The sequence below is a fragment of the Microcaecilia unicolor genome, chromosome 6 (genome assembly GCF_901765095.1).
Source record: "Microcaecilia unicolor chromosome 6, aMicUni1.1, whole genome shotgun sequence".
In the NCBI taxonomy this organism is placed as follows: Eukaryota; Metazoa; Chordata; class Amphibia; order Gymnophiona; family Siphonopidae; genus Microcaecilia; species Microcaecilia unicolor.
Genome location: NC_044036.1, coordinates 345622627 through 345649007, shown reverse-complemented (window position 1 = coordinate 345649007; position 26381 = coordinate 345622627). Strand labels below are relative to the sequence as shown.

The 26381-nt window shown below is 45.0% G+C and overlaps 1 protein-coding gene across 3 annotated transcripts in view; it reads left to right on the top strand.

The window, feature by feature from the left end:
• Positions 1-26037, top strand: part of RFNG (RFNG O-fucosylpeptide 3-beta-N-acetylglucosaminyltransferase) — a 58463-nt gene extending 32426 nt beyond the window's left edge. Inside the window, exons 7-10 of one of the 3 annotated variants that reach the window (XR_003942366.1) lie at positions 1575-1734; positions 1858-1943; positions 16668-16936; positions 25893-26037. Coding sequence is in view for 2 of the 3 variants with exons in the window: in XM_030205184.1 (XP_030061044.1) it covers positions 1575-1734; positions 1858-1943; positions 16668-16734 (313 nt within the window). In the remaining variant the exon portion in view is untranslated. Of the gene's footprint in view, positions 1-1574; positions 1735-1857; positions 1944-16667; positions 18952-25892 lie in introns of those variants that run through there. The other 2 variants (XM_030205185.1, XM_030205184.1) reach the window with 2 other exon arrangements.
• The last annotated feature ends 344 nt before the right edge of the window (positions 26038-26381 follow it).

Sequence of the window (26381 nt, the reverse complement as noted above, 5' to 3'; positions counted from 1 at the left end):
TAATTATTGTTTTATTATGCTGTTACAAGATAATGGAGGAACAAAAAAATACTTGTATTAGTTCTATAATGTCTATAAGATGTGGATATGTTGATTTCTTTCATAATAAAAAACAGTTGAAACATAAAATACCAAAAGAAAGTCATCTGCATAGGAATATGAACTATTCCCCAAAGACTGTAAAATCAAGGCCAACAGACTAACAAATAAATTAGAAGTTGATGGGGATAATTTGCATCCTTTACTCTGCTGTCCTCTTAAACACTCCTGGCTTTCTTTCATCATTGTTAAAACCTCTCTATTGGGATTCCGTAAATGCAGTGTTTCAGTAGAATACCATTTCATTTTGCGTGTATCCCATCCAGCCCCATGGCTTTGTCTACCTTCAGTTTTTCAAGTTGTTTATAAACACGTAAAATGGTGCAGTATGTATTCCATTCCCATATGTGCCCTTGGCAGCCAACTGCAGTCCTTCTCCAGGATTTTGTTTTCTGTGAACGTCCGCTCTTTCCTCATCACTCTCCACGTAGCAGCAGTTGGCAGCTTTCAGTCTTACAATTCCATTTCTAGCCTTCCTCCTTTCTCCAGCATATCTGAAAAATGTCTTGTCACCTCTCTTAGTATCTTTAGTTGAAGTCCCTCTTAGTTTGAGGGCTAATTCGGCTACAGGAGTGGCTACCTCTTGGGCCAAATCTCATTCAGTTTCACCAGGAGAAATTTGTAGTCCTCTTTGCATTTGTTTGCTAGGTTTTTAGGCTGGATCTGCAAGCTAGAAATAAGGCTTCCTTTGGAGGTGGTGTGCTATCGGTAGGAGTGTCTTCTTACCCTAAGTAAGGATTGCTTTGCTACATCCCATAAGTTGTGGAGTGGTCTTGTTAAGACAGAAAGGAAGGGAACATTTTGTTCTTACCAGCTAATTTCATTTCCTTTCCTAGAGACTGACATGAGCAGTCCAGAAACCCTCTCTGTAGTTAGAGAAGATTATTTTTTTTTTTTACTGTTTTTGTAACTGTTTTCCTTTTTATCTGGTGTATTTGCTCTGGTGGTCCAGAGGGCTTCTGGGTATTTCCCAAGATGATGTTTCTTTCGGCTGGTTTCTTCGAATATTTAGTTTCCAATGTTTTGTTAGTCTACATTTGCTCTGTTACAGTAATACTGGTGAGCTGGGGCTGCATTGTGCCTTTTATAGTGCAGAGCTTGCATTTCATTGGTCTGTCTCCAGCTGTTGGCTGATAGACATAACCCACAAGTTCTGGACTGGTCTGGTTGGACCTAAGGAAAGAAAATTAGCAGTAAGACTATATTTTTCTTTTGCCCATTATCAATGTAAAAATATGCTTTTACTTGGAAAGGTAGATATAGAGGTTTACACACAGGTTGTACCCCATCCTGGGGACACCTTCAGTACAGTGTGAATACTTTTACTAAAATAGAGTGGGCAGTTTGTGAGTACATATTTTGTTTTTCCCTGTAGATGTCCTATTGAAAACAGCCCTCCCCAGGTGAATACATTTCTGTTCTATGGGGCTGTGGTGTTCCAGAACATGCTGAACCTTCTCTAATGTTTTTTCCAGCATGGGAAACTTTATAAGCACTGCTGAGAAGATGCGTCTCCCTGATGACTGTACCATTGGTTACATTATCGAAGGTCTTCTGGAGGTAAAACTGCTACACGTATCACTTTTCCACTCCCACTTGGAGAATTTGCAGAGACTTCGATCTATCCTGAAACAGGTAAATCAATCTCACCCACTTCATGAATCGTTTACCTCGATCCTCTCCCTGAGTTCTTGTCTTTCTTCTTACCTTTCCCACCCTTCCTTGCCTGGGTTCCAACAGATTTATTTCTGGTTTCAGGTCACTCTGAGCTATGGAGGTCCTGAGAACCAGCACAATGTTGTGAGCATTGGAAGAATTTTCAATCTACAGCAAGATCCTACACGGTAAGTTATATTGCCTCTGTAAAACAAAAGAGATGTTTTATTTATAAATCTCTTCCTGGATCAAAGGTCTCTTTGATGAATAGTTTGATGTTGTCCTATGTTTGCCATTCCAAGCAACTCTGGGGCAGTAAAAGAAGAAAGACTGAAGGTGGGCATTATAATTGAAGCCAAATACACCCTGGAGCAAAATAAAATCACATGAGATTGGTTAATGGGAATTGTAGGACTAAGGTTCTTCATTAGTCCAGGCCTGGTAGTTCTTATTTTAAACCTGTTTGTGGACCAAACAGTAGTGACACACTCAACACACTCAACAAGTCCATATCTTTTGTTATGTCTGATACACCTTATTCCCTTTTATTGTAAGCTGCACTGAACCTATGTCATCTCTGTCACACTTTGTTCCCATTTATTGTAAGCCGCACTGAGCCTGCCATCGAGCGGGAAAGAGCGGGGTATAAATGCTACAAATAAATAAATGTGCTCAACTTGTCAGAGAAACCTATGCATCATTTATCAGATCATTAAGCATCATTATCGCATTAGTCTATTTTTTCTTGTAAAAATATGTACCCTAGAGTCCCTTATTCTTCTTCCCTTTTCCTCATACACCACATCTAGCGCTCATTGTATTGTATTTAGATTTTAGCAAAGTCTTTGACACGGTTCTGCATAGAGGACTAATAAATAAACTGAGTGCCCTCGGTATTTTATTTATTTATTTATTTTATTGCATTTGTATCCCACATTTTCCCACCTATTTGCGGGTTCAGTGTGGCTTACAATGCGTTGTGAATAAATAAAAAAAAATTGGTCATAATACGATTATGTGTACATTGTGAAGAGTTGTGGGAAGACAAAGTCAAAATATCATCTAGGAATAGAAACAATGGAATGTGACAATGGGGAAATGGTAGGGCGATAGGACAATAATGAAAGGATATTAGGGTGTAACAGTTTTATCTGTGAGTGTGGTTTTAAGTGTGGTGAAAGTATGGGGAAGAGAATTCAGAAGAGAGTGAATTGGTGCTTTTCTATAGTGTGTGTGAATTCATGTGTTTTGGTCCTTGCAGTAGGTGTTCTCGAAGAGATGAGTCTTCAGTAGTTTGCGGAAGTCGGATAGTTCGTAGATCGTTTTCAGGTTGCGTGGTAGTGTGTTCCAGAATTGTGTGCTCATATGAGAGAAGGTTGATGCATGCAGTGCTTTGTATTTTATGCCTTTGCACTTAGGGAAGTGGAGATTGAGGAAAGTTCGGGATGATCTTTTAGCGTTTCTGGGTGGCAGGTCTATTAAGTCAGACATGTATGTAGGGGCTTCACCATGAATGATTTTGTGAACTAATGTGCATACTTTAAAGATGATACGTTCCTTGAGTGGGAGCCAGTGTAGTTTCTCACATAAGGGTTTTGCACTTTCATATTTTGGTTTTCCGAAAATGAGTCTGGCTGCTGTATTCTGGGCTGTTTGAAGTTTTCTCAATATTTGTTCTTTGCATCCTGCGTATAGTGAGTTCTCCGAGGACAAGCAGGCTGCTTGTTCTCACTGATGGGTTGACGTCCTCGGCAGCCCCCTCCATCGGAAAGTTTACTAGCAAAGGCCTTTGCTAGTCCTCGCGCGCCCATGCGCACCGCGCATGCGCGGCCGTCTTCCCGCCCGAAACCGGCTCGAGCCGGCCAGTCTTCTTTCGTCCGCGCTCGGTACGGTCGTGTTACGCCGTTCGTGCCCCAGAGAGTCGACCTCGCGCGTCCTTTTCGACGTGTTTTTTCCTTGTTTTTCTTTTAAAAAGTTCGGGAAGCGCTCCGGAAGTGTTCCGGAAGACCCTTTCGGGTTTTCTGCCCTTCCCGTAATTTTCAAGCTTTTGCCCCGTAAGTTTTCTTTCGTTGTCGGGGTAGGCCTAGTTTGGCCTCGGTCGAGATTTTTCTCCCTTTAAATTTTGGTGCTTCAATTTTCGCCATTTCGGCCTTTGATTTCGCCGGCGTGATTTTTCCGCCCATGACATCGAAGCCTTCCAGCGGCTTCAAGAAGTGCACCCAGTGCGCCCGGGTAATCTCGCTCACTGATAGGCACTCTGCGTGTCTTCAGTGTCTAGGGGCCCAGCACCGCCCTCAGAACTGCAGTCTGTGTTCCCTGTTACAAAGGCGGACTCAGGTAGCGAGATTAGCCCAGTGGAACGTTTTGTTCTCGGGCTCTTCGTCGACATCGGCACCGGAGGCATCGAGTGCATCGACGTCGTCAGCGTCCGGACCATCTTCCTTGGCTGCCGCTCCATCGACTGCATCGAGGCATCGGACCTCTGCATCGGCGCCGAGGCATCGGGCGACTGCATCGACGTCGGTGGTACCGAGACTTCGTCTGCTGATGTCGTCGGACGGAGGTGCATCGTCAGGAGTGCAGGTGAGGGCTGTCCATTCCCCTGCTGGTGACGGTGAGCCTTCGGGTGGGTCTCCTCCTACCCTGAGGGCTCCTGCGGTACAGCCCCCCCGGGATCGACCCTCTTCGGTCTCGGCCCCGAGGAAGCGACGGATGGATTCTACGTCCTCCTCGTCGGTGCCGGGGAGCTCCGGTGACATGCTTCGGAAGAAGTCGAAGAAGCATCGACACCGGTCTCCTCCCCGTGTCGGCACCGAGAGCTCTGGGTCGCCGAGGGATTCGGCACCCAGCAGGCATCGGCACCGAGAGGACCGCTCACCCTCTGTTCAGGAGGTGTCGATGCGCTCCACTCTGGACAGCCCGGAACAGCCTCCTCGCCCGGAACAGGTTCTGACGTCGACGCCTGCATCGACCTCTCAGCCTTTTTCTGCAGCCACTCTGAACGAGAGCCTCCGGGCCGTCCTCCCAGAGATTCTGGGAGAGCTGTTGCGCCCTACCCCTCCGGTACCGGCGGTGCTTGCGCCTCCGGTACCGTCGAGCGTGGCGCCGGCTGGTCCATCGCCCAGGTTGAGGTCCCCGACGTCGGTACCGCGTGCGGTGCCGACCGCGGCCACCTCCCAGGAAGGCTCCCCGACTACGTCGGCGGAGGGAGCTTCGCCGATGCGGGCGAGGGAGTCTACCTCTCGACGCCCCCATCGTGGACGTGGCTCCACGGAGTCGAGCCGGGCGAGGTTGCAGACACAGGTCCGTGAACTTGTGTCTGACACCGAGGGTGAGGCCTCGTGGGAGGACGAAGAAGACCCCAGATATTTCTCTGACGAGGAGTCTGAGGGTCTTCCTTCTGATCCCACTCCCTCTCCTGAAAGGCAGCTTTCTCCTCCTGAGAGTCTGTCTTTCGCTTCCTTTGTCCGGGAGATGTCTACGGCCATCCCCTTCCCGGTGGTTGTGGAGGACGAGCCCAGGGCTGAAATGTTTGAGCTCCTGGACTATCCTTCTCCACCTAAGGAAGCGTCCACTGTTCCCTTGCATCATGTCCTGAAAAAGACATTGCTTGCGAACTGGACCAAGCCATTAAGTAATCCCCACATTCCCAAGAAGATTGAGTCCCAGTACCGGATCCATGGGGACCCAGAGCTGATGCGCACTCAGTTGCCTCATGACTCTGGAGTTGTGGATTTGGCCCTAAAGAAGGCTAAGAGTTCTAGGGAGCATGCTTCGGCGCCCCCGGGCAAAGACCCTAGAACCTTAGACTCCTTTGGGAGGAAGGCCTACCATTCTTCTATGCTCGTGGCCAAGATCCAGTCTTACCAGCTCTACACAAGCATACACATGCGGAACAATGTGCGGCAGTTGGCGGGCTTGGTTGATGCTCTTCCCCCTGAGCAAGCCAAGCCTTTTCAGGAGGTGGTCAGGCAGCTGAAGGCGTGCAGAAAATTCCTGGCCAGAGGAGTTTATGACACTTTTGATGTTGCGTCCAGGGCCGCTGCTCAAGGTGTGGTGATGCGCAGGCTCTCATGGCTGCGTGCCGCCGACCTGGAGAATAGACTCCAGCAGCGGATTGCGGACTCGCCTTGCCGTGCGGACAACATTTTTGGGGAAAAAGTCGAGCAGGTGGTAGAGTCTCTCCACCAGCGGGACACCGCATTCGACAAGTTCTCCCGCCGGCAGCCTTCAGCATCTAACTCTACAGGTAGAAGATTTTTCGGGGGAAGGAAGACTGGTCCTTATGCTTCTGGTAAGCGTAGGTACAATCCTCCTTCCCGACAGCCTGCGGCCCAGGCTAAGCCCCAGCGCGCTCGCTCTCGTCAGCAGCGTGCGCCTCAGCAAGGCCCCGCGGCTCCCCAGCAAAAGCAAGGGGCGAGCTTTTGACTGGCTCCAGCAGGGCATAGCCGACATCCCAGTGTCAGTGCCGGGCGACCTGCCGGTCGGGGGGAGGTTGATAGCTTTTCACCAAAGGTGGCCTCTCATAACCTCCGATCAGTGGGTTCTGCAAATAGTCCGGCAAGGATACACCCTCAATTTGGCCTCAAAACCTCCAAATTGTCCACCGGGAGCTCAGTCTTACAGCTTCCAGCACAAGCAGGTACTTGCAGAGGAACTCTCCGCCCTTCTCAGCGCCAATGCGGTCGAGCCCGTGCCATCCAGGCAGGAAGGGCTGGGATTCTATTCCAGGTACTTCCTTGTGGAAAAGAAAACAGGGGGGATGCGTCCCATCCTAGACCTAAGGGCCCTGAACAAATATCTCGTAAAAGAAAAGTTCAGGATGCTTTCCCTGGGCACCCTCCTCCCCATGATTCAGCAAAACGATTGGCTATGCTCTCTGGACTTGAAGGATGCCTACACTCACATCCCGATACTGCCAGCTCACAGACAGTATCTGCGATTTCAGCTGGGCACACGCCACTTCCAGTACTGTGTGCTACCCTTTGGGCTCGCCTCTGCGCCCAGGGTGTTCACAAAGTGCTTGGCTGTAGTAGCAGCGGCACTTCGCAGGCTGGGGGTGCACGTGTTCCCATATCTCGACGATTGGCTGGTGAAGAACACATCCGAGGCAGGAGCCCTGCAGTCCATGCAGATGACTATTCGCCTCCTGGAGCTACTGGGGTTTGTGATAAATTATCCAAAGTCCCATCTTCTCCCAGTGCAGAAACTCGAATTCATAGGAGCTCTGCTGGATTCTCGGACGGCTCGCGCCTATCTCCCAGAGATGAGAGCCAGCAACTTGTTGTCCCTCGTCTCGCGGGTGCGAGCGTCCCAGCAGATCACAGCTCGGCAGATGTTGAGACTGCTGGGCCACATGGCCTCCACAGTTCATGTGACTCCCATGGCCCGCCTTCACATGAGATCTGCTCAATGGACCCTAGCCTCCCAGTGGTATCAGGCCGCCGGGGGTCTAGAGGACGTGATCCACCTGTCCACGAGTTTTCTCAAATCCCTATATTGGTGGACGATTTGCTCCAATTTGACTCTGGGACGTCCCTTCCAAATTCCTCAGCCACAAAAGGTGCTGACCACGGATGCGTCCCTCCTGCGATGGGGAGCTCATGTCGATGGGCTTCACACCCAAGGAAGCTGGTCCCTCCAGGAACGCGATCTGCAGATCAACCTTCTGGAGTTACGAGCGATCTGGAACGCTCTGAAGGCTTTCAGAGATCGGCTGTCCCACCAAATTATCCAAATTCAGACAGACAACCAGGTTGCCATGTACTATGTCAACAAGCAGGGGGGCACCGGATCTCGCCCCCTGTGTCAGGAAGCCGTCAGCATGTGGCTCTGGGCTCGCCGTCACGGCATGGGGCTCCAAGCCACATATCTGGCAGGCGTAAACAACAGTCTGGCCGACAGGTTGAGCAGGATTATGCAACCTCACGAGTGGTCGCTCAATTCCCGTGTGGTACGACAGATCTTCCAGGTGTGGGGCACCCCCTTGGTAGATCTCTTCGCATCTCGAGTGAACCACAAAGTCCCTCAGTTCTGTTCCAGGCTTCAGGCCCACGGCAGACTGGCATCGGATGCCTTCCTCCTGGACTGGGGGGAGGGTCTGCTGTATGCTTATCCTCCCATACCTCTGGTGGGGAAGACTTTGTTGAAACTCAAGCAAGACCGAGGCACCATGATTCTGATTGCTCCTTTTTGGCCGCGTCAGATCTGGTTCCCTCTTCTTCTGGAGTTGTCCTCCGAAGAACCGTGGAGATTGGAGTGTTTTCCGACCCTCATCACACAGGACGAAGGGGCACTTCTGCATCCCAGCCTCCAGTCCCTGGCTCTTACGGCCTGGATGTTGAGGGCGTAGACTTTGCCTCTTTGGGTCTGTCAGAGGGTGTCTCCCGCATTTTGCTTGCTTCCAGGAAAGACTCCACTAAGAGAAGTTACTTCTTCCATTGGAGGAGGTTTGCCGTCTGGTGTGACAGCAAGGCCCTAGATCCTCGCTCTTGTCCTACACAGACCCTGCTTGAATACCTTCTGCACTTGTCTGAGTCTGGTCTCAAGACCAACTCTGTAAGGGTTCACCTTAGTGCAATCAGTGCTTACCATTACCATGTGGAAGGTAAGCCGATCTCAGGACAGCCTTTAGTTGTTCGCTTCATGAGAGGCTTGCTGTTGTCAAAGCCCCCTGTCAAGCCTCCTACAGTGTCATGGGATCTCAATGTCGTTCTCACCCAGCTGATGAAACCTCCTTTCGAGCCACTGAATTCCTGCCATCTGAAGTACTTGACTTGGAAGGTCATTTTCTTGGTGGCAGTTACTTCAGCTCGTAGAGTCAGTGAGCTTCAGGCCCTGGTAGCCCAGGCCCCTTACACCAAATTTCATCATAACAGAGTAGTCCTCCGCACTCACCCTAAGTTCTTGCCAAAGGTCGTGTCGGAGTTCCATCTGAACCAGTCAATTGTCTTGCCAACATTCTTTCCCCGTCCTCATTCCTGCCCTGCTGAACGTCAGCTGCACACATTGGACTGCAAGAGAGCATTGGCCTTCTACCTGGAGCGGACACAGCCCCACAGACAGTCCGCCCAATTGTTTGTTTCTTTTGATCCCAATAGGAGGGAAGTGGCTGTAGGGAAACGCACCATATCCAATTGGCTAGCAGATTGCATTTCCTTCACTTACGCCCAGGCGGGGCTGGCTCTTGAGGGTCATGTCACGGCTCATAATGTTAGAGCCATGGCTGCGTCGGTAGCCCACTTGAAGTCAGCCTCCATTGAAGAAATTTGCAAAGCTGCGACGTGGTCATCTGTCCACACATTCACATCTCATTACTGCCTGCAGCAGGATACCCGACGCGACAGTCGGTTCGGGCAGTCAGTTCTTCAGAACCTGTTTGGGCTTTAGGATCCAACTCCACCCCCCGAGGGCCCTGTTTGTTCTGTTCCAGGCTGCACTCTCAGTTAGTTAGTAAATTTTTTAGGTCAATCTCAGTTATGTCCTCGCCGTTGCGAGGTCCAATTGACCATGGTTGTTGTTTTGAGTGAGCCTGGGGGCTAGGGATACCCCATCAGTGAGAACAAGCAGCCTGCTTGTCCTCGGAGAAAGCGAATGCTACATACCTGTAGAAGGTATTCTCCGAGGACAGCAGGCTGATTGTTCTCACAAACCCGCCCGCCTCCCCTTTGGAGTTGAGTCTTCCCTTGAAGTGTATTGTCTTGCTACATACTGGACTGGCCGGCTCGAGCCGGTTTCGGGCGGGAAGACGGCCACGCATGCGCGGTGCGCATGGGCGCGCGAGGACTAGCAAAGGCCTTTGCTAGTAAACTTTCCGATGGAGGGGGCTGCCGAGGACGTCAACCCATCAGTGAGAACAATCAGCCTGCTGTCCTCGGAGAATACCTTCTACAGGTATGTAGCATTCGCTTTGCAGTAGTCCAGATGACTGAGTATGAGTGATTGCACTAGGCTGCAGAAGACAGATCTCGTAAAGAATGGTCTTATTCTTTTCAGTTTCCACATCGAGTAGAACATCTTTTGGTGGTGTTGTTCGCATGAGTCTCAAGTGTTAGATGGCGGTCAATAGTAACTCCAAGGAGTTTTAAAGTTTCTGAGATTGGCAGATTTAGTTTGGGTGTGTTGATAGTAATACATTTATTCGTGTTGTATTGGGAGGTAAGTATGAGGCATTGAGTTTTTTCTACGTTCAGTTTCAATCGGAATGCATCTGCCCAGGTGTTCATGATGTGTAGACTTTGGTTGATTTCGTTGGATATTTCATTAATATCTTGTTTGAAAGGAATATATATCGTTACATCATCGGCATATATGTATGGGTTTAGGTTATGGTTTGATAGAAGTTTTGCCAAGGGGACCATCATTAGGTTGAAAATTGTTGGTGAGAGGGGGGATCCCTGCGGTACTCCACATTCAGAAGTAGTTGAATTTGAAGTGACCTGATAAGAGCGTAATGTTAAGAACCCCTTAAACCAGTTTAGGACATTACCTCCGATACCAAAATATTCAAGTATGTGTAGTAAGATTCCATGGTCGACCATATCAAAGGCACTTGAAATGTCAAATTGTAAGAGGAGTATATTGTTGCTGGTTGCTATCATTTCTTTAAATTTGGTCATTAGAGTAATTAATACTGTTTCTGTGCTGTGATTTGACCGGAATCCTGATTGGGCATCATGCAGTATTGAGAACTTGTTGAGATAGTTTGTGAGTTGTTTGGTTACCATCCCTTCGGTTATTTTGGTTATTAGTGGTATTGATGCTACTGGTCTGTAGTTGATTATTTCACTTGCGTTTTTCTTTGTGTCTTTAGGTATTGGGGTGAGTAAAATGTTTCCTTTTTCTTTTGGGAAAAGTCCGTTTTGTAGCATGAAGTTCACGTGATTCGTTAGGTCTATTATGAATTGTTGAGGAGCTGATTTCATGAGGTTGTTTGGGCAGATATCTAGTTTGCATTGGGATTTGGTGAATCTTTTGAGCGTTTTAGAGATGAGGTCCTCTGGCAGTAATTTGAATTCGGTCCAGATCCTGTCTGCTGGATATATTCCATCTTCTGGGTCTAGACAGTTTAGGTATGGGCTTTCAAGTGACTAACTGGGTTAGGAACTGGTTGACAGAGGGTAGTGGAAAATGGAGCCCATTCTAAGGAAAAAGATGTTACCAGTGGTGTGCCACAGGGTTTGGTTCTTGGGCTGCTTCATTTTAACATTTTTGTAGGTGATATTGTTGAAAGGGCTGTCTGGTAAGATTTGCCTCTTTGCGGATGATGCCAAAATCTGCAATAGGGTAGACACCCCTGATGGTTTGGATAATATGAGGAAGGACCTAGCGAAGCTTGAGGAATGGTACAGAATTAGACAGCTAGAATTTAAAATATTTAAAAATGCAGGGTCTTGCATCTGGGCTGCAAACTCCCGAGGGAACGGTACAGTTTAGGGGGGATGAAGAATTTTTGCGCACAAAAGAGGAGCAGACTTGGATGTGATCATATGTGATGATCTTAATATGGCTAAATAGGTAGAAAAGGCGATGGTGAAAGCTAGAAGGATGCTTGGGTGCATAGGGAGAGGAAGGAATAAAGAGGTGATGATGCCCCTGTATAAGACTGGTGAGACCTCATTTGGAATATTGTGTATGATTCTGGAGACCACACCTTCAAAAAGATATAAACAGGATGGAGTTGGTCCTGAGGGCAGCTACTGAAATGGTCAGTGGTCTTTGTCATAAAGCGTATGGGGACAGACTTAAGGAGCTCAATATATATACTTTGGAAGAAACGATAGAGACATTTAAATACCTCCATAATATATATGCAGAAGTGGTGAGTCTCTTTGAATTGAAAGGAAGCTCTGGAATGAGGGGGCATAGGATGAAGGTGAAAGGAGACAGAAGTAACCTGAGGAAATACTTCTTCATGGACAGGGTGGTGAATTTGTGGAATGGCCTCCTGGTAGAGATGGTGGAGATCATAAACTGTATTTCAATTTAAGGAAGCTTGGGACAAGTACGAAGGATCGCTAAAGAAGTGAAAAGGATAGTAGATGGCATGGATAGGCAGACTTGGTAGAAAAAACACACACACAAAACAGTAGAGATAGCCACTGTCAGTTAAAAGACCAACCAACAGTGTGCAGCCTCATGCTAGCATATGACGTCAGTTTGATGGGGTGGTAGCTTTTTATGAACACTGACCCTCTTGATCAGGATTTTGGGGAGGGTGGAGGGGGTTCTAAATAAAATCTGATGTGACACATTTGGATTGAAACCACTTGTTGACCTTAGTGGAAACTTTATTTAGGGATTTTTACTGTTTGCCTGTTGTCTCGCCAATAAAAATTGTTTAATACTAAATAAACACTGACCTGTTGATTAGCATTTCTGCAAGGAAGTTGCTAGCAGTGGGATCTCATAGACACGTTTGTTTTAACTCCATATTCCATCTTTTCTCTTTCTTTTTTAAGGCAATTTCTCATAACCTTTTCACAGTTGGCTTTTTGTTATCTTGTTGACTCATTCTTAATTTTTATATCCTATGTTTTTATGTTCCATTCAGATTATAGTTATCTTCTTGTCTTATTTTTAACATATTGTTGGCAGTTTGGTTATGTTCCTTTTGATTTTAGTTAAGTTTTGACTTGTTTTTATATTTTTATGGCTAATTGTATTTCTGTCTTTTTGTTTCCCCGTCTTTCCTTTATTTGTACTTCCCCTAAATTTGCTGTGGACAGGTCCGGGTCATCCCATATTGTTTCTGTGAACGGCGTTGTTTTTAATAAAGGACCTTGTTTAGAGTTCCACACTGTTGACCTTTTAACTGATAGTGGTTATTTTCACTTCTTCATGTGTTTTGGTTTTGCATTTTGTGGAGTTTGGTTCTTCTTTCTCCTTTTTTCCTCTGAGCAGACTGGATAGGCCATATAGTCTTTATCTGCCTTCATTTCTCTATGTTCTGTGTTAACACAGGAAACCTTGAACCTTACAACCTTCCCATGTGTGTCTTACCCCTCTTTAGTCTCTCTTACATGGCCTTAAAGGACAAAATCAATGCATTCAAATTGCAAAGGAGGAGGGGTGTGGTTTTAGTTTTCAAATGGTTTTCTCTTTGACTATTTCTGGTTGTGAAGATTTGAAATGAAATTTAAGATTTGGAGTAATGATGTTATATTTTGTCCTTATCCCTGTGTTGAGGTATTGAGCAAACTATAAGTAAGGGTATTGTTATGTTTTCAGAAGTATTCATGATGGGTGATTTAAATATTTATTTTACTGGGGTGATATCTTTGATTGAACAGGATTTGTTTTTTGGTTTGATGAATGTGTACTTATCTTCCTGTGCCTGCATCTTTAAAAAGAGAGCGGAATTAGAAAAGGTTCAATGGGGATGGAACTGCTGTTATATGAGGAAAAGCTTAAGAGGGTTAGTGCTCTTCAGCTGGTAGAGTTGATGGCTATGGGGGATATGAATCCTGAGTGGTATAGAACAGGTAAACGTAAATCAATTTTTCATTCACAGTACAGAAACAGTACATAGTAACATAGTAGATGACGGCAGAAAAAGACCTGCACGGTCCATCCAGTCTGCCCAACAAGATAAACTCATATGTGTATACCTTACCTTGATTTGTACCTGCCTTTTTCAGGGCACAGACCGTACAAGTCTGCCCAGCAGTATTTCCCGCCTCCCAACCACCAGTCCCGCCTCCCATCACTGGCTCTGGCACAGACCGTATAAGTCTGCCCTCCACTATCCTCGCCTCCCAACCACCAACCTCTCTTCCCCCACCTGCTCCGCCACCCAATTTTAGCTAAGCTTCTGAGGATCCATTCCTACTAACCACACTCCTGACCAGATTCAAGTAGGAAATAGCAAGGGGTAAAAACATCCTCCTACTCCAGTTTGACCTATCAAGCGCATTTGATATGGTCGACCACCACATACTACTGAGAATCCTCAACAAGATAGGAATTACAGGAAAAGGTACTCTCCTGGGTCAAGAAATTTCTGACATCCAGAACATACCAAGTCAAATCAAACTCAGATATTTCTCCACCTTGGAAAGCGGAATGTGGAGTACCACGAGGAACACTGCTCTCACCTATATTATTCAACCTAATGATGACACCACTGGCTAAATCTCTATCCAAACAAGGCCTCAATCCATTTCTCTATGCAGGTGACATCACCATCTATATTCCCTTCAAACAGAATCCCACAGAAATCACCAAGGAAATAATAAACAGTATGACCATCATGGAATCCTGGGCATCGGCATTCAAGTTAAAACTCAATGGAGATAAAACCCAATGTCTTGTTCTCTCATCCCAATACAATAATGTTCATCCCTCCCAATCTCAGACCACTTGAAAATCTTAGGAATAACAGTTGATCGCAACCTAACGCTAGAAAGCCAAGCTAAGAACACAACCAAGAAAATGTTCCACAATATGAGGAAGCTCAAACGTATAAAACCTTACTTTCCCAGGGATTCATTCCGCAACATTATCCAAACCATGGTGCTAACCCATGTAGACTACTGCAATAGTATTTACGTATGCTGCAAAGATCAAATCATAAGAAAACTACAGACAGCACAAAACATGGCTGCCAGACTCATCTTCGGAAAAACACACTTCGAAAGCGTGAAACCCCTCCTAAGAAGCTTACTTACATTGGCTTCCTATTAACGCTCACATAACTTTCAAAATATGTACAATAGTTCAGAGAATCATCTACAGACTCGCACCAGATTACATGACGGAACTTATCGATCTACCAATAAGAAACGTGACGAGAACTGCAAGAACATACCTAACCCTTCACTACCCCAATTGCAAAGGTATAAAATACAAATCTTCACATGCCGCCAGCCTCTTCTTTATAGGCACACAACTTTGGAACTCACTACCCAAAGACCTGAAACTCACAGAAAACTACCTACAATTCAGAAAAAAACTGGAAAACACATCTTTTCAAGAAGTCTTTCCCCCCTGGATCTGCCTAATCCCACACCACATACATCACGAAAAGTTCAGAAATGGAAAACAATAGAATTAACCTCTCTCACAATATGCTAATATATCAACCTAAGCGTTTATTGTACTTCTGTATTATGTACTAGACTTCTACAACTCTAAATTTTGTAACCACCTTTTTAGCAATATGTAAGCCACATTGATCCTGCCATATGGTGGGAAAATGTGGGATACAAATGCAATAAATAAATAAATTCTTTCAAAAAGTACAAAGACTAGAGGACACTCATTAAAGTTACATGGTAGTAGGGTTGTACCGAATATTCGTATTTGATTCAATTCGGCCCCAAATAATGCTCCAAATACGTTATTCGTATTCTGACAAATAGTGATTTAAATTTGAATACAAATAATCTGGGCTCTACTGTGCTAAATCCTACTGAAATAAACACTTGATCTCTGATTTCACTTTGCTTCTTTTAGTATTTGTTATGCTAAAGCTCAATGACCATTATTCATATTCGGCCAAATAGTAAAATATGCTATTCGTTACAACTCTACATGGTAATATTTTTAAAACAAATAGAAGAAAAGATATTTTCACTTGATGAATAGTTTAAGCTCTGGAACAAGTTGCCAGAGAGTGTGGTAATAGCAGTTAGCATATCCGGGGTTCAGTTGATATTCCTTATTTTTATTGGATTAAAAAAGGTTTGGAAAAGTTCCTGGAGGAAAAGTCTATAATCTGCTACTAAAATAGACGTGGGGGGACATCGCTGCTTATCCCTGGGGTCGGTAACATTGAATCTTACTGCTCTTGGGATTCTGCCTGGTACTTGTGTCTTAGATTGGGCACTGTTGGAAGGAAGATACTGAGCTAAGATGGACCACTGATCTGATCCAGTATGGCTGTTATAGTTTTCTAGAGATAAGTTGGAGCTACACTCTGGCACAGGTTTGAAGAGAAAGGACCCTGTTGTGTTGTTCTGGTCTGGTTGACTCCCTAGGCAGAAGTACCCAGCAGTTCTTGGTGTTGATTGAGTTAATAGAAAATTACTTAGCTTTTCATGAATTTCTAATCAGTACTTGAAATATTAATACAAACACCTCCTGTAATGCTAACAAGAAAGTTAAACTGAGTGAATTTCAGTGACGACTGTGGGTTTGGTTGTGTGCTGCTTTGTTTTATACAGAAACAGGGTAAGTTGGGGTGTTTGCATTTTGCTAGCATTTATTTTCATTTTATCATAGGAAATGTCTGATATTAGTTGTTTGATTGTATCTCTTCATCGGTAGGGTCAAGTTAAGTTACACTCGGGTACAGAAAGTATTTCCCTGTCCCTTTAGGCCTTACAATCTAACAGGTCTTTTTTCTAAGCCTCATTATGGCAAATAACATGCTTTATTTGCCAATAATGCAAGTTAACAAACTTTAAATAATGAGCTGCAAATCATGCAAATACAGGCAAAGTAGCTAATATACAAAGTGAATAGTCTTTGAGGTTTCTCAGAGGGTTATTGGGTGGGGTGGTGATAATTATTTTGAGGGTGTGGGGAGGGCAGCTACCAATCATTTACTGTCCCACAGGCTCCAACTCAGATCTTCTTTTTGTGTTGCTGCAGGTAGGAATATACAATATTCCCAGTTACAGCAATACAATAAATGCCAGTAGATTTACTGACCTGTGACACTGAGGTACTGCAATAGTATAAGTAGGGATGTGGAGACTGAAGTCACAAGGAGGATTGGTGGAAGAAGTGGGATATCGGCTACTCTGCTATTCCAATAATTGGGATCTTTGAAGGAGTTAAGTTTGTTTCTAAATACTGTTTTCAGAAATTCTTTAATTATTAATATTGATCATAAACCTGACCACATGATATCTGATGGAAGGTCAGATCTTCTCCCAGACTGATTTTTATTCCCTTGTATTTCAAAGCTTCAGATCTCTGCATTGTCTTCTCTACCCTGACACTGCTTGGTGCCCTGCAGGAACGAGGCTTTGACCTCCAGTCCTTGATATGTATTTTGCCTTCTGAGAGGAGGAAGAAGAGTTCATAAGCTGCAGGAAAGGAAACCTTCATCTTCGGAAAAGAAAGATTAAGAATCTCTGGGATATGTAGGTCGCAAGCATATTGTGTGGAGACCTTTATGTGTACAGACCACAGTACAGCTGTTTGGACCAGTTCCCGGAGTAAACACTTCAATGTAAGTGACTTTTTCTGCCTTTCAGTAGTAAAATAACAAAGTGGCTGAAGTGATATAAAAATATAAAATCCAACAGCAGATTTCATTATATACAGATGAAATGCCCAATGGTGTTTCTCTCTATTGATCCTGAAAAAGCTGTTGATAGGGTACACAGGAGAAACTGGGAATTAATGGAAGGTTCTTAGCATGGATAAGTCTCCTATATAGAGAACGGAAGATATTTGAACCCCTCTGGATTAGACCAGGGTTGTTGTTTGCCCTAGTGATGGAGTCCTTTACTGAAAGGGTGAGTGCAAATGAGACAGTTAAAGGACTGGGAATGGGAAGAGCAGATCATAAAATCTCATTATTTGCAGGTGACGTTTTAATTTGTGTTACCCAGCCTATAACCTCACTAGGGATAACTGTGGTGGAGATAGAGAGGTTTGGTCGAGTCTAAAATAATTGAACAAATCAGAGATATTAAATGTTAGATGATCAAAGCAGATTATTCTACATCTGAAAGAAATGCATATTTTACCTGGGCTAAGTCACACATTCATTATTTGGGGGTGAACTTGACAGCAGAATGGGAACAATTATTTTTGCTGACTTATCCTCCCTTATTTAAGAGACCTACGCGAGTTGGGCTGATAGGAGGGATTTATTCTTTCATCACTGGGAAGGGTCAGTGCTCTCAAAATTATACTACCTACATGTCTATACCTTTTTACAGCTTTCCCTGGATGTAACAGGGGCCTATTTCCAAAAATTACACAGGGAAATGTTCTATATTTGGAATGTAAGCCCCCACCCTCATCCCACCCCAGAGTTGAAGGATAAAGGAGGGTTGGCTGCACCTAACTTTTTAAAAGATTTTTCTAGGCAGCCCTCTTGAACAGTGTTGTAGAGTGATGGGCAGGAAATCGGAAACCATGGCTCCAACTGGAAGTTCCCCTTGGAAGTTCTGCTTTGGGCCATAAGTAAACAAAAGCGTACAGGCCACAAACTCCATAACTAGAACTATCTTGATAGTGGGAGAGGGTTAGAAATAAAGGTTTTCTGGGGAAAATTTCCCCCACTTTTCATTGTGCTACCTGAATAAATTTACACTGGAGTTAGGGCAGCTCATAGATAAGGGAGCAATTCTGGAAGAATTTGGATTGTGTCATCAGGAAATCTTTCCGTTCTTTCAAGTGAAAAACTTTATTCAAATAAAAACAATGGACAACCTTGGTAAAGTGGAAATATCAATAGTGGTGGAACCCAGTTCAGGAAGCACCAAAGGAGGAATGGCACGCACTTATACAGCCTTCAGGGCTCAAGATTCAACTAAACTCAAATTTATTCAAAGGTGGGAAGAGGATATTGGGAGGTCCATAGAAGTGGAAGAGTGGAAAGATATTTATAAGTGCCTCCTTGAAGGATCCCTAGCTAGTAATTTAATAAAAAATGGATACAAAATGATGTCATGGTATTGTACACACAGAGATTAGGGAAAATATATGGAACAAGGAATTCAAGTTGCTGGAGGAAATGTGGAGCAAAGGGGGACCTGTCAACGTATTTTTGTGGACTTGCCCAGGCATTCAAAGGTTTTGGAATGAAGTACTGAATATATTAGAGGAAATCATGGAACTGGGGATCCGTAATAGGTTGATGATGGGGATGAGTGAAAGGAAGGCCCATTTCATTCTGAATATGATGACTGCTGCATTAGAATAGGGAATGCGGAGAACTGGAAACAGGAAGAAGAGCCCAGTGTGGACAGAGTAATAGCAAACTAAAGAAACATTAGACATATCAGTAAGTTAACTGCATTGTAGCAAAATAGGATAACTTTTTCAAAGTGTGGAGGTCTTAAGAAAAATGGAATCAGTGACAACCCTGTTGAATTAGAGAGGGCGTTAGGCATAATGTCAATGTGTTGTTTATATACCACAGTATTCCTGTACAGGTTCACCATCAGGCTTATTTTCGAAAGAAAAGGGCGCCCATCTTTCAACACAAATCGGGAGATGGGTGTCCTTCTCCCAGGGTCGCCCAAATCTGCATAATTGAAAGACGATTTTGGGCATCCTCAACTGCTTTCACGGGGGGGGGGGGGGGGTGTCGGAAGTGTAGCGAAGGTGGGACTGGAGCATGCCTAACACATGGGCGTCCTCGACTGATAATGGAAAAAAGAAGGGCATCCCTGACGAGCACTTGGGCGACGGTCCATTTTTTTGTTACAACCAAGCCTCAAAAAGGTGCCCGAACTGACCAGATGACCACTGAAGGGAATTGGGGATGACCTCCCCTTACTCCCCCAGTGGTCACCAACCCCCTCCCACCCTCAAAAAAAAAACTTTTAAAATATTTTTTGCCAGCCTTTATGCCAACCTCAAATGTCATACCCAGCTCCATTACAGCAGTATGCAGGTCCCTGGAGCAATTTTAGTGGGTGCAGTGCACTTCAGGCAGGCGGACCCAGGCCCATCCCCCCCTACCTTTTACACTTGTGGTGGTAAATGTGAGCCCTTCAAAACCCACCACAAACCCACTGTACCCATATGTAGGTGCCCCCCTTCACCCTTTAGGGCTATGGTAGTGGTGTACAGTTGTGGGGGGGGTTGGGGGGCTCAGCACACAAGGTAAGGGAGCTATGCACCTGGGAGCAATTTGTGAAGTCTACTGCAGTGCCCCCTAGGGTGCTGGGTTGGTGTCCTGGCATGTCAGGGGGACGTGCTGGCTCCTCCCACGAGCCAAATGGCTTGGATTTGGCGTTTCTGAGATGGGCGTCCTCGGTTTCCATTATTGCCGAAAATCGGGGACAACCATCTCTAAGGATGACCATCTCTAAGGTCGACCTAAATGTTGAGATTTGGGCGTCCCTGACTGTATTATCGAAACGAAAGATGGACGCCCCATCTTGTTTCGATAATATGGGTTTCCCCGCCCCTTCGCTGGGACATCCCGCGAGGATGTCCTCAGGAAAACTTGGGCACCCCTTTCGATTATGCCCCCCTCCGTGACTTACAACCGAAGAAAAGTCATTAACAAAAACAACTTAAAATATGCAAATGAATAAAAAATTAAACATCAATTGTCAAATAAAAAAGCTTTTCAGTTTTTTTTCAAAGATCAGATATGAAGCTTCTAATCTCAAAAAAGATGGAAAGGAATTCCATAAAGGACTGCTAGGGCTTGAGGGAGGGGGGAAAGGGACTTTTGTTAGATGTCATTAGAACATTTATTGAGTAATTAACTGGTACATTGTGGTTTGTTTCTTAATGCCATGTTATCATTGTTAGCTGACTTGGGGATATAATGTAATTGGGTTTGCTGAAGGAACAACTGTATGTCTTGCTGTTATGAGTTCTGTGTTATGTAATAAAATGTTTTAAAAAATAATAAAGTATTTGTAGGGATAATTCTCGTGTGGGGCTGGGAGGAGGGTGGAGCTGGGGGGAGTTTTTGGCTGGGTCAGGTTGTTATAATTGATGGTAGGCAGCTATAAGAGCCAAAGCTCCCTATTTCCTCTTTTATGTTGTTCTGCACATTGAAGGTTTTATAATTGTTGGACTTTTGTTTATTTTTCTTGCTCTTTTCATATATATATAAATTAATAACAAGATTTTAATACATGCAAAAAATAATAAATTACAAATAAAACTGGACAGAACACATAACCATTAACATCTAATATGTATAATGTATAATTATAGTACAGCAAGAGGCCCTCACTGGATGCCCACCGGAAGGGTGGAAGGCCAGATTTTAGGACCCAGGCTGTAAAAATACCAGCTAGGTTTAAAAATCTATGACTGGCTGAGCAAGGACTTGCTTTTCCTGCAAGTTAATATGTGTCCCAGCTTGGGATCCATCCACTGGAATAGTGGTGGGTCAATTTACATACCTTAAACAGCTTAAACTGCTAAAAGGCACTGACTAGGCCTAAAAATCTGATGGCCTTGTTGCTGAGCACCTGCAGAAGCAGGGCTGCTTGATAAGCCTTATTAGAATTTAGTGTGACATTCAAAAGCAGTGCAAAAGCCAAGATCAAGGAATTGATGGCTAAAATCCTAAAAAGTTTGGTTCAGAACATGGAGGCTGATACAGGTAAAATGGCAGCCAGAGTCACAAGATATGGAACTGATCTCTTCATCTTAGAAGAGATGGTTGCACAAGATTCGGAACAGTCCATATTAGGAGTTGACCATATTAGGGGTTATTTGCAAGACAGGAAAAAGATTAAGAAACAGGTGGACACCTGACCTGTGGTTAAGATAAAAAAGTCCCTCTCCATAGACTTGTATGGGGACCAAATACTATATAAGAAATGCAAATCTGAGCTAAAATCGGACTCTTTCCCCACCAAATCTCAGAAGGCGAAGCTCTGGCCGGTTGGACCCAGAATCTGTCTGATGTATGTACCAACTTGAAGTCCTGATTGGTGAGAATAAAAGGCTATTTCTATCACTAAACTGCTCCAGTCTCAGTTTCAATCGCTTCTCTTTAAACTGTTTCACAGACACACAAGTAAAATTCAATCTCACTATTCTCTAGTCTCTGTGTTAATTTCTCTGTTTCATTTCACACCTTATATCACATAAATAGACTATCTTTTAAACTCTAGTACATCATGTGGGAGAATAGATGCCCTAGGATGTCCTTGGAAATTAGGAGCCAGAAAACAGAGGTCATATTTAAGAGACTTATTATGAGCCTTCTGAAACCCTCTCTCCACCTCCGTGGGCAAGGGTCCTGCGGGGGTCTAGAGAAGGGTAATTAAAAACAATAATAAGAAACTTCAATGAATACATAGAAATATATTCTTACTATATGCTGCCAACTATGATCTACATCACTGCTCATCAGAGGCATCACAAACCTGCAGTTGGAGATGGTTCTTCCCTAAGATATTGTAGTAAAACAGAACCACAGAGCAGGAGCTGAAAATAAAAGGTGCAGGGATGGCTACTCTCCAAAATGTGAAGGAGTTACAGATGGAATGACAGGTACATTTCCATTGAAAGACCTCAAGTAATGATCTGGAGAATAAGGGGATTCAAGTGATCAGATAAGTAGCTTGGAATCCCTACATAAAAAGCCTTTAAATTTAACTCTAGCTGATTGGCAGCCACGGTAATTCATGGGTGCGGGAGCAAAACTTTTTACCATCCCATGTGAGCAGTAAAAAGACTTACTCCCACCATTTAAAAAAAAACAAAAACACAGGTCTGGCATCTCTTCCTCCCCTCCCCTTCGCATCGCATCTCAGTCTAACTTGGTTGCATCTTTTTACCTTACAAAGAAGTTCCTCTCTAGGCCTGCTCCGGGGCCTTCCCTGCTCTGCCAGCTCCCATCTTCTGATTTAACTTCCTGTTTCACAAAACAGGAAGTTACATCAGTTGATGGGAGCCAGCAGAGGAGGGAAGGTCCCAGAGCAGGCATGTGGGGGATCTTCGCAGCAAAAATAAAATGTGAGACACGCATGGAAGAAGGGGGGTGGCAGCACAGGAGGGAAGGAGGGCTGGAGGGACGGAGGGCTGGAGCTGAAGGGGACAGAGGTACTGGACCCACTGGAGGGGGGAGCTGGAACTTAGGGCAGAAGCGGTGGAGGGAGGGCTGGAGTTGAAGGGGACAGAGGCAGCACTGGAGAGAGGGCTGGAGCTTAAGGGGACAGAGGCAGGGCTGGAGGGACGGAGGTACTGGACCCACTGGAGGGGGGAGCTGGAACTTAGGGCAGAAGCGGTGGAGGGAGGGCTGGAGTTGAAGGGGACAGAGGCAGCACTGGAGAGAGGGCTGGAGCTTAACGGGACAGAGGCAGGGCTGGAGGGACGGAGGTACTGGACCCACTGGAGGGGGGAGCTGGAACTTAGGGCAGAAGCGCTGGAGAGAGGGCTGGAGTTGAAGGGGACAGGCAGCACTGGAGAGAGGGCTGGAGCTTAAGGGGACAGAGGCAGGGCTGGAGGGACGGAGGTACTGGACCCACTGGAGGGGGGAGCTGGAACTTAGGGCAGAAGCGCTGGAGGGAGGGCTGGAGTTGAAGGGGACAGAGGCAGCACTGGAGGGAGGGCTGGAGCTGAAGAGGACACAGGCGGTGCTAGAGGGAGGGAGGTAGCTGAAGGGAGGGCTGGAACTGAAAGGGATAGAGGAAGGGAGGGAGGGCTGGAGGGGAGGGAAAAGGAGCATGGGAGATTCTGGACTTGTGGGGGACATTGAGACACAGAAGAGTGATGCTGGACACGGGGAGGGGATAGGGACATAGAGTGGTGATGATGAATGCGGGGAGATGGACACGGGAGATGCTGGACTGGGATATATAGGGGGACACAGAGAAGGGAGATGCTGAACATGGTGAAAGATAGGTACACAGAGATGGAAGGTGGATAGTGAGCATGAAGAAAGAAGAAATATTAAATGCGCAGAAGACCCTGGTGAGTGAGTTGAAAAAACAGAGCCTGAGACCAACATGATTTGAAAAATAAAATGACCAGACAACAAAAGATAGAAAAAATGTATTTTGTATTTTGTGATTAGAATATGTGAGATTTGAAATGTGTATTCTGCCAAATCTGGTGTTAGACGTTGCTAGGGCCCAGGGCAGAAATTTAGGAGAGGACATCAAAGCCCACTACCAGGTCATGCCTTTTTCAACTTCCAGATGGCTTAGGGGGCAGTTGCACTCCCCTAACACCATCCCTGGCGTGTGTGATCTTTATATTTTGCACAGTATAGAAGGAAATGCATCTCTTTCTATTTCTTTGGTGTGGCTTCTTGGGGTGTTGGTCAGCTATTATATATTTGACATTTGTGTACTGTGTGTGTGACCGAGGTATTCTGTTGTTATGAATTTTCTATGTAGCATTCTGTAGTAATTTGGCTTGTTCAGTTTTCCCAATAGTCGTGGGATATTTGTGAACGGGGAGGGGAGACAGTTTTTTTGTTTGTTTTTTATCCTTGTTCTGTATTGGTTGTGATTTATAAAACGACAGTAGTACAGAATATTATTTCTTTTTATAGTATAATATAAAATCATAACTGTTTGAGGCTTGTGCGGGTGGGGTCAGACAGAACACACAGGGATGGGGCTGAGATGGGGACAGGGACATATTTGTTCCCATGTCATTCTCTAAAAGGAGGTAGTAAGATCAAATTGTATTATTAAAGAAAAACACCCCTGACTGAACATCCGATTGCCAAGAGCAGTCCAAGATCCCACCACTGTTTCTGTACTAAACCTTTTTCGGAAACCAGACTGAGAGGCATGAAGTAGCTGAAATTTCTCTAAATAGGATTCCAATTGTCTGGTAACCCATCCGTCCATAATTTTTGTCAGAAGAGAAATTGAAGCAACTGGACAATAGTAACATCAGAGACATCCCGCTTTTTATTCTTCAGTTTTGGTGTCAAAATAATTTTACCTCCAGTAGCGGGAAAACTGCCAGATGGCTATTTATCCAATCTGACATAGCAAAAAGAAATGATGGCGAGAGAGATTTCATCAGATAAAGGGTCAAAAGCACAGTTAGACTTGGCATATCTGAGTAGTAGTCATTTAGGGCTAGATTCTACATACAGCACCATAAAAATCAGAAAAAAAAATGTGCCTAGGCGTATTCTATAAACTACGCCTAAACCTAGGCACAGTTTATAAAATGCACCTAGAGACCATCCACGTGACTAAATCTAGTCACAGGAATTTACGCCAAGTGGAACTTGGTGTAAACGTGAGTGACTACGTTAGGCGTGGAACGAGTGTATTCTATAACAGCATGCATAATTTATAGAAATGCCCATGATCTGGCCATTCCATGCATTAGGATTTACGCGCATCACTTTATAGAATACGCTTAGCAAGTGTAAATTCCATGTAAATTCTAATTAAAGCCAACTATTGTCACTAATTGCTTATTAATTGGCAGTTATCAGTGCTGATTGACTTGTTAAGATTATTAAGTTGCACAAGCAATACAAAGTATGACCTCAATTGCGCTTGCAATTCGAGTCACATGATATAGAATCTATGGGTTAATGATACAGAGTGACGGCAAGTCAAACTGACACATTAAACGATCAGCAGGACAAACCAAAGGGTCTAAATCTTCCAATATAGGAAACTGATTTGTAGCCGGTAACCGTGACTGGATTCCTTTCACTTTATTCATAAACTAACTTGGGACTATGGTCTCATTAGATATCAGATCCAACATTTTCCAGGTGTAAATTAAAGTCTCTTATAAACAGACTAGGAATAAATGCCCGTTTCTGAGGGCAATGAAACGGGCACTAGCAAGGGGCCCCCTCCCTCCGAGCTACTTGCCTTGTTCGGTGTTCGCGTCGCTGTGTGTGGGTAGGGTTTTTTTTTTTTTTGTTTGCTGCGCCTCCGTGGCCATGCCTGTGGCGTTTCGGTTTCGGGCCTCAAGTGTTATAGCTCCGCCCTCGACGTCATGACGTTTTGACGCGAGGGCAGTGCAGACACTCCAGGGCACACCGGATATCTCGGGCGCCTCAACTTCCGTGGAGGCTTCAGAACGTTGGGGTTGCCTTTTATATATATAGATGATGATCCAAATTTACTACTACTACTACTTAACATTTCTAAAGCGCTACTAGGGTTACACAGCGCTGTACAATTTAACATAGAGGGACAGTCCCTGTTCAAAGAGCTTACAATCTAAGATACAAGTGAACGGTCAGTCCGATAGGGGTGGTCAAAGTGGGGCAGTCTGGATTTACTGAACGGTAAGAGTTAGGTGCCGAACGCAGCATTGAAGAGGTGGGCTTTAAGCAAAGACTTTAAAGATGGGCAGGGAGGGGGCTTGGCGTATGGGCTCAGGAAAGTTGTTCCAAGCATAGGGTGAGGCGAGGCAGAATGAGCGGAGCCTGGAGTTGGCGGTGATGGAGAAGGGTAATGAGAGGAGGGATTTGTCCTGTGAACGGTACTACCTGTCTGAACATGAAATCAAAAAAGATTCTCTTTTGCCAGGTTCCATTTCCCTGGAGGACAATAAGCAAAAATACACAAATGAAACCTGATAAAGACTCGTCTGAAGTAGCACAAGAGGGAGTCTGTAACGAAGAGGAACTGTATGATTCTAATAAAGTGACTTTAAAGGAATTCTTATATATTAATACCACCCCACCACCACACGTATCTATTCTTGGACGATGAAGGTCTTTGTAGTTGCTTGGCAGAGTTCAGGAGTGGAGGAGTGGCCTAGTGATTAGGGTGGTGGACTTTGGTCCTGGGGAACTGAGGAACTGAGTTCGATTCCCGGCACAGGCAGCTCCTTGTGACTCTGGGCAAGTCACTTAACCCTCCATTGCCTGCCGCATTGAGCCTGCCATGAGTGGGAAAGTGCGGGGTACAAATGTAATAAAAAAATTAAAATATAATCAAGGATCACTGGCCAAAGCAAGCCACGTTTCTGTAAGAAATTTTAAAATATATATATACCCAGGCTGATTATCCACT